This window comes from Abramis brama (assembly GCF_963993115.1).
Source record: "Abramis brama genome assembly, chromosome: 16".
In the NCBI taxonomy this organism is placed as follows: domain Eukaryota; kingdom Metazoa; phylum Chordata; class Actinopteri; order Cypriniformes; family Leuciscidae; genus Abramis; species Abramis brama.
The window spans coordinates 15088818-15098108 of record NC_139978.1 but is presented as its reverse complement, the minus strand read 5'-3'; the positions used below and the strand labels follow the sequence as shown (position 1 = coordinate 15098108).

The 9291-nt window shown below is 37.8% G+C and overlaps 1 protein-coding gene across 1 annotated transcript; it reads left to right on the top strand.

Moving 5' to 3' along the window:
• The first annotated feature begins 3432 nt into the window (after positions 1–3432).
• Positions 3433–6927, top strand: LOC311066051 (uncharacterized protein). Its single transcript, XM_084087019.1, has 4 exons — positions 3433–3981; positions 4668–4695; positions 4814–4882; positions 5627–6927. The coding sequence occupies exons 1-4, from the start codon at positions 3787–3789 to the stop codon at positions 6106–6108; spliced, it is 774 nt and encodes a 257-aa protein (XP_083943145.1). The 5' UTR covers positions 3433–3786; the 3' UTR covers positions 6109–6927.
• Positions 6928–9291: the final 2364 nt, after the last annotated feature.

Below are 9291 nucleotides of genomic sequence, written 5' to 3'. Positions count from 1 at the left end.
TCTAGCATCAACTCGTAGTGCTAACTCAATCAGTCCATCCAAGGTAGTGGGCAGGTCCAGGGCGTAGATCTCCCTCTGGACGCGGTCAGCCAGCCCATGCAGGAACATGTCCCACTGCGCCTCGTCGTTCCATTGGCACTCTGCCGCGAGAGTCCGGAATTCGATCGAATAGTCCGAAACAGATCTCTCTCCCTGGCGAAGTTCGGCGAGCACCCTCGCCGCCTCTCTTCCGGCGACCGCACGGTCGAAGACTCGCTTCATGGCGGCGGAGAGTGCCTGGAACGACTCGCAGCATGGGTCTTGGTTTTCCCACACCGCCGTTCCCCAAAGCGCCGCTCTCCCAGTCAGCAGTGAAAGGACAAATGCGACCTTGGATCGCTCATTGTTGAAGGTTCTCGGTTGCAGTGCAAAGTGCATTGAACATCCAGTCAGGAACGCTCGACAGAAACTGGGTTCTCCGGCATACCTCTCAGGTACAGGTAAGCGAGGTTCCGACTGGGAGAGAGGATCCGATGGTGTGGGAGGAACGGCCGGTGTGGGCGGCGCAGTGGGAGCTCGCAGTTGTTGGATTTGCTGGGTGAGCTCGGACACCTGCGCCACCAGAGCCTGAACCGCACGGCCAGTGTTGTTAAGCCCCTCCTCCTGGGCGTCCATGCGTTGAATGCTGCGGTTGATGAACGTCTCCATAGAAATCTGAGCTCCGCCCGCTGCTTCCATGCCATGGTCAGATCGTTCTGTCATGCTGATAGAACGAGGAAGCAATAGCAGGTACAATAAACTCTTTATTGGAAACAGTGATGAACATATAAGGCAAACAAACACTGGCGGGTGGCGCAGGGACCTCGATGGTCGAACACGGGTGAGTCTGAGCTGGTGCAGAGTGACGTGAAGGTGATGGTGATCTCCGGCGTGAACAACGAACTGAACAATGAACAGGAAACCAGGAACGAACACCACGCGATCACAGGACGAGGAACAGGAACACCAGACAGCAAGACATCAAACAACGATCTGACAATGGAGAGGAGAAAACGGTGAGTATTTAAGGAAATGATGATGAGTCGCAGCTGGCGCCGATAATGATTGCGGATTGATGAATGAGCATGATTGCTCTGGCCACACCCAATCCACGCGACACACACACACACACAAATAACAAACGCACGAGACAAAAAGGAAGCAATGCATTCGTAAACCGTGACAGAGGAGCGGCGGCTCTGTCCCCAATGGTGCGAGTCTTAGTCCTAGGGGGATGGAGCCGATGAGTGTTTGTGGAGCGGAGAGAATGTGCTGAGATCTGTGGAGTTAGGAGTTCTTTAAGGTAGGTGGGGGCATGGATGCACTGATATGTGAGGAGGGAGATTTTATACTCGATCCGGGCGGAAATGGGAAGCCAATGTAAAGATTGAAGAATTTGTGTGATGTGTTCATATTTACGCACTCTCATCAGGATCCTAGTGGCACTGTTCTGTATGTGCTGGAGTTTCTGTATGTTCTTGCAAGCATACAAGCAGAGAATCAGGCCCGCCGGGGCCAATGGGTCCCCATGGCGGTCCCCACAGACATCAGCCAGAATATTTTACTATTTTAATATTTTAAAAACTTGCGTGTGAAAGGGTTAAGGTCTGTTTCTGTCTTCCCTATGGTCTCTGTCTTATCACATGACCACATTTTTCAAAGCAATAAAATCATCTTATCTGATGGTCGCCCTGGCGACTGAGGCCTCTTCTGCTCTCTTGCCTCTTTTGGGGGAATATTTCATTCCTAAGAGCGGGCTTTAAAGCTTATTTCTTAAATGTAACAAAAAGTTATGTGTCTGATTGTCTCAGTTGTTACAGTGAAATGTCCTGGCCAGAGAACGTAATACAGGTTATGGTTGATGATATGGTTTGCTGATGAGGGGAACCAATTTGAGCTGTTCAGCTGGAGAAAGCTGTGATTCATCCACGCCTTATCTTATCCTTATCTCTACCAGACAGTCAGTGAGTTTAGGTAGAGTTGTTGATAATGACGATGATGATGGTAAATGTTTCCATGTATAATTGTGTATCATCAGCATAACAATGGAAAGAAATTCCAGTTTGAGGATGAATGGTCTGAGTATAGCTGTTTTTAGGTCAGACGGTACGGTATGACCAGACTGAAGTGATTGGTTTATTATTATGGTGATAAGGGGACTGATGGCAGAAATATCCGCTGCTTTCACCAGAGTTGTAGGGAAGGGGTCGAGGGCAGAGGTGGAGGATCTCATCACCCTGATGGAGCAGTTGGAACAGACGAGGAGGAGGAAACAGAAAGGGATGAGCGAATTTTAGCAATTTTGGTGCTAAAAAAGGTCATAAAATCGTTACATTGTTTTTCTGTAGCTCCTATGAGTGGAGCAATTTGAGGTTTAAGGAGATGATTTATGGTAGAGAACAACCATTCGACGTACAATCATATGATTGCCAGGATTATTATTAATATTAATAATATTAATTGAAACAGTGCTGATATCCTACATGACCCGAGTTCGTAATCCACCTTTTTGGGGGGGTCACAATACATAAGTGTATTGTGATTGTCAAAACATTTTAGTAACTAAATTGAATTTTATTAGGTTTAGTGACAACATGTTACAATGTTTACATGGTACAACTTCTGGTAAGCTACGTTTTTTTTTTTTAAATATTGCTTGACACAAATTTCACGATTTCAATTCAATTCTTGTGATTTCATTTAATATTGACTCATTTGGATAAATATTAGGTACACAATATATTTTTTTCTCAAGAAAAAAAAAAAGAAAAGAAAAAGACTCACCTAATGCTGTAAATATACAGAGAGCCCTATCAGCTGGTAGTATTATTTAAGGTTAGACATAACTCAAATTAAATATAATGCGTTTTTTTTATTATAATAACAACTTTATTTAATGTAAGTAAAAATATAATAAATATGTAATATAGTAGGCTACACATATTTAGCTAAATACTCTCTCTATAGCTTTTTTTTTCTAGCCAACTAATGTAGGCCTACCCTATATTATGGTCATTAAATGGCTTTCCTGAGGTAAATGTTATGTGACATAATTGTTCTCCAGCGGTTTCCTTGACCCCTTTACACGGATGAAAAACACTGATTGATCTATATTAGCCTATGTATGAGGAATAGGCCTATACGTTTATAGGTTCATTTCGGTTTCGGTTGTATACAGTACAGTTTTACTGTATCTTTCAACAGTGTGTTTATTTACTATTAGCTTGTAGAGATGATCGGTTCTGCCGCTAGGCATTTACAAGCGCCAAAACGATATTTATTGTTTGAATTTCGTAATACAATTGACAGAATCTGAGAGCTGAGATTTTTATTTTATTTTGTTTTTTTATCATAAGTAACCTGTATAGTCTGTCGGTCTCCGTGCTATATCACCATACAAATTCATAGACCTTTAATCAGGCACGTGCTCTTGAAGCGTTGAGTCATAGATCATGACTTATTGTACGGGGGTTTCGAATAGCCTTACCCCAACATTTACTGTAACGCTGTGAACACGCAACACTAGTAATGCCGACGTAATAGTTTATTTGCTCAAGAATTTGGCACGGAGTCAAGCGCAGGTCTTGCATGAGCAAATCAGGAAGCTACACTGGATTGACTTCACCGAGAGAGTCTCTCACGTTTTCAAGATGCCGAAACTTAACGAGTAGGCTTGTTTGTTTTGGGCGTTGAAGAAAACACGTGGGAGAAATAGCATATATAGACGAGTCCGAACAGAATGAAGCGGTGCATTTTAAACTATCCTTTATGGAGATGGGAAAAGAAGAGACTGCCGGTAAAGGGTACGTGGTTGTAATGGAGCCCGATCCCGTGAGCCGTCTTAAGACACAGTTCCGCTCACTGCGGCGACGGGTATTCTTCTTCCAGTCCATCAGTGTGCTATTCTGCTTCTCCATCTGCCTGTTCACGATCATCAATCACGCATACCCGTCGACGTGCAAGGTAAGACGCATATACATTCAAAGTCAACTTCAATCAGGCATGTCACTGCTTAGTGAGCCAGTGAAGTTTATCATTTGCTTTGCTGAATACACAGTAACGTTACACCATATACACCAAAGACAATATTCAGATATGCAGGCTACATGGGACCCGTTTTATTATTGATTGCAACAAATATTAACTTCTACTCTTAATTTATTTATTTATTTTACTTGTAATGACTTCTAGTTCAACTAATGTGTTTTCTAATATTAACAAAGTTTAGTATTAACTGGAATACTAGTGTAGCCTACTGCATATTGTAAGTTAGCCTACTAGCTAAGTCTGAAATAATAACCTATCTATAGTGGCATAGTAAGAAATAAGTACTATTACTAGTGAAACTAGGACATGTGCCATTAGTCATGGGAAAACATAGTTGTCAGAAGTAAATAATAGATAACACAGTTAATAGGATATATGATTAGTAATACCAACAGAATAAGTAACGTTAGGCTACTAGCATCTAATAAAGAAGTAATGATACATTACTAGTGTTAATAAAAAATTTGTTGCTCATTATTTACTTATTTAAAAAAAATGTATTGATAAAAAAGTACAGTTATGCCTGAGATAATCAATACACTGATTAATTTAGGATTCATTGCATGTTTATTAAACTGTTTACATTTGCTCTATTTTCATAGGAAAATGTAACTGAGGCACCTAAATTTGGTGAGTTCATTACTAAAGCTGAATTTTATTGTAAATATTGAATTTAGTGTCTTTCACATTGTGGTACCATGATGCATTATATATGACATTTTGAATATCACATTTTCCATTCATATAGGAATGCAGCGTCAGGGCAGCGAAGCATTGACCCCGACACAAATAAATACATCCATCACTCGTCTGACAGGTAAGAAGTAATGTATTAAGTGCATTAAGAAGTAATTCATTAGTAGACATACTGGTAAATACAAAACATAATCACCATTCACCATTTGGAAACGATTTACTATAACCAAGAGATGTTCCTTTAATCAGACAACTTGCGCCTACTTGCTGTAATTTAGGCCCTGAACTTTAAATAGACAGCATCTGTTTAAATTTGTTTACAATTAAATATTAAGTAGAGCTAAATGATTAATTAAAAGATTGTGACCTTGATTCAAACACCCACACCATCTTATTCCTAATTGACAACGATTTAGCTATGCCTATTAAAACTTGGACAAGATTCAAACATTCAAATCATTATTTTTATGTTATAATAATTAAAATGATCGCAGAAGTACTGGGATAAAAATGTATAGATCGGATGTCACTAATGTCTATGGTAGAGATCGAAATAGAGTAAATCACCTTCTGAAAGTAACTTGACACTTCAAATAATTAATTCTAATTAATTAAAAGTGTTATTTTGTTTCGTTGTTTATTCAGAATCGTCTGAGAATTGTGATCTCCATTTAAAAAACAAATTTTTTTTAGTGCTAAATAAAGTATTAACATTAAGGAGTTTCATCACTGTCATTGAGCAGGGGAAACACTGATATGTTTAAGCCAGATGTTAGACAATAGCATATCATATGCAATTTTCATTCTCAAAGATTCTTAATTTTTTTTTGGCTAAATGTATTAACACGTTTTCTCTTCTCTCTAGTTAACTCTAGAGCTTTGCCTAAAGACAGACCTTTTGATAAAGAACAACTTGTGCCATGGATGCTTTCACGAGTAAATCTGGCACCAAACCAAATCCAATCCTTGACCTTGGAGGGAAACGGTACACTTCTGAGAGTCCATCGTGTCGGAATGTACAAAGTTTCTTTGCAGATCACGTACAGAGGAACAGAAGAATTGTATGAATGGATGAACAGGATGAACAAAACCGATAGTAGCTACACTCTGCTGCATAATATTAAGCATCACACTGACAGTTACAGTAAAAAGGCCCTGCCACTGCTCACCTACATGGAAACAGTGACATTTACATCCCCACACTGGAGCAAGAGTATGTTCTCTGAAGGTATTTTTTTTCTCGAATCTGGGGATAGACTCGAGGTAGGGACCAACAGTCTGCCCCTTATTGATGGAAATGTGGAACAAAAAACAGTATTTGTGGTGTATCCTCATTTTTCCACATGAAGAGAATATGGCGAAAATGAAAACAAAAATGACATTCCCTCTGTAGCTTTGCATACAGATCAAAAGGGCTACCATGAGTGATGTATCATATTCATTTGTCTGTGTCATCTAAACCAGTTCTTCTTCTGTCAGCAGAATAATTTGGATTTCAGATATATTTGAGATATTATCAATAGCAAAGCCATGTACAGAACAAAAAATACTGTGGAACAGTAACTGTCACATGTTAATACCAGGGTACTTTTTGGTACTGAAAATATACTTTTGGTACTGAAATAATTTCCTTCTAGGGTATTTTTTTCAAGAACAACACTAAAAATACACTATACACTTACCATAGTAGGCTGCTTTGGGGTATTTTTTGTATGTTCTGCATTTTAAAGCATTGCAATGGAGTATTTTTGTTCTATTTTGATTGAATTTGTTCAAAAGATAAAACAATACGTTTTCTTCCCAGTAATGCCAAAACATATTGTATGGTATAATATTTATGTCATTGTAACCTTATTTATGGCTTTTGTATGCTATTTATGTTAAATTGTTAAGGATTTGGATTGCTAATGCAAAGGTTATTACAATTACATTAACATTACAGAACGAAGATAGTGATCGCAATCCTTATACTGCAGTGTACATTATGGGTGCTGTCATTGGAATTAGTAGGCTATTACTTTTTGATTAAAAGGGTTAGAAGTTTCTTGAAATCACCAAATATCACATTTGTAATGATTTGCATGAAAGGTCTTTTATGTACATGAATACACCTTCAAAATGACATTATTTCTCTGTCCATAAAGCATCAATAAATGTTATTTCATAAAGCCTGTGCCTGTGTTTTATTACATAAAGCAAAAGCAACCATTTGCTTGATATTTCATTTTATATTATAATTATATATAAGGCATCATATTGGAAAATGGCTATATAGTTTATTTAAACTCTAGTTTCAAATGTTTTATCTTTAACATCATATCATTAGTAGATTTGTCATATATAACTCCCAAGTCATAACTGCTTTGACAGCATTTGTGTCTGATAGGTTTGGTTGTAAAACAATTAAAAACTATTTGCCAATAGGGTGAGCGCTATCAATCTACACTTCTATTCAATACATATTACTTCAATGAGCTAATTTTTTTCTGCCTTAAATTAATATTTTCATTTAATTAATACATTATTAACTAACTGCGTGATTTGTATATGTACATTTCTGAAATACACTTTGACACAGTCACCTCTTATAACAGATCACTCCAAATTGTACTATAGATGCATGCATTTTCTGTAAAGCTGCATTGAAACGATATGTATTGTGAAAAGCGCTATACAAATAAAATGTGAATATTTTGTCAAAACAAGTCTTAATATCTTATTTTTCTTCTCAGATAAATGTTTTATAGACATTTATTAGTATACTTTCCTCTAAAACACATAATTTTTCAGATGTGATAGTCTTATTTGTTTCATAAATCCATTCCATATCCCATGTTTGTTAACACAAGGCCAATCTTCCAGTCTTGTAAGCATGACATATCTAGTCAGGAAAAGCGGAACCATGGAACCATGTTAACACGTTATTTTGATGGACATTCTGTTGACTAAAAGAAGTGTTTCACCTACGTGTCAACTAACTCTCAGTCTCAGTAGAGTATTAGTACTGTCTGTTAAATTTCTGCTAATGTTTTATTTTGATGGTCCCCCATCAAACATTCTACTGACTATAAGTAACTTAACAAGTATTTACAAGTCAATTTATTCTTCTAACCCTACCACAAACAGTATACTCAACTAATAGGCCTACTTTAATGAGAGGCCCCAATACTCACGGCAAAGTTTTTTTTCGTTCCTTGCTTAAAAAAAGTTTGAAATATGTGACCGGCAATATACTGTTAGCAAACATCCGACGCCACCCACACTAATGAGAGAGACATTTAGATGAATATGTATGTGCTGTGCGCTTTCCTCTCAATAACAAAATAAACACAACAAAATTGAGAAAACAGCAAGCATTTTTTAAAAATCAAGGATAAGAAAAGCATCTGATCATAGCAACGAGGATATGTTTTTGCATGAGCTCTGCGATTCGGCACTCTAGTAAAGTCACGTCACGTTGCTTAAAATCGGGAAGCTTTACCATATTAAACATAAAAAAAGTGTCAGTGTCTCGTTTCATCTGAAGTAGCCTAAAAATTTTTTTTGCTATAAAGCAGCTTTCCAGTGTTTTCATGTTTTCACGAAAACGACTAACGCTGTATTCTGCTACCAGGCCATTAGATGGCGATAAAACACTAGACTGAACACGTAATACGCATGTGCATGACGTCATCGTCTTCAGAGATTCACGTTTTTGTTGTTTACATGGAGACCTTTTTCAAAACCCGTTTTCAAAAGTTTGCATTTTCAGGCACCCAAAACACTGTTGTCGTGTAAACGAGTGGCCAAAACGCAAAAGATTTACGTTTTTAGCTGAAAACGGTATCGTGTAAACAGCCGCTTAGTTGTCATGTACAGTAGGTAGAACGTTTCTTATAGTCAACAGAATGTTTAAAGGGGACCATTAAAATGGAACCTTTAGACAAAATACCAAAAAAAAGGTAAGGTAACCTTTAAAATATGTTCAAAATTAAATGTGAGGATGTGCCTGCACACTCAAGATCATGTGATCATAAAAGGCCAAAATTACTTGAAATGACCATGAGATAATGCAGCCTTTCTTTGCTAATGACCTCATAGACCTCAGTCTATGCTAATGACCTCAGTTGCTCATATTCGCTAGGAAAGACCATGAATTCTCACGGCAAAATTCTGCAGGCAAAATGCACTCATTTCAATAAGAATCTGCACGATCAAGAATTTCTCCCCACACGGGTTTCGGATTCAACTAAGTTTAACTTAGTAACACATTAATTCACTGCAATCACTAACATAAAGCTATACTTTGTTTGGAAGTGACCAATCTCCCTTTCGGATTTTTGTCATTAAATAGCTAATCATTGAATAAATACTTTTTGAAGTTTTAGGGAGGTTACATTAGTGTCATAAAAAGGGTAGAGATGATTTTAAGAAACAATTCATTGTGACAATACAAAGTAAAATTTCTGTAAGGCTTACTGAGGTTTCATGCATATATACCGCATTTCCGTGTCCAGCCACAGACTTATTTCTAGTTGTACATTCTCTGAT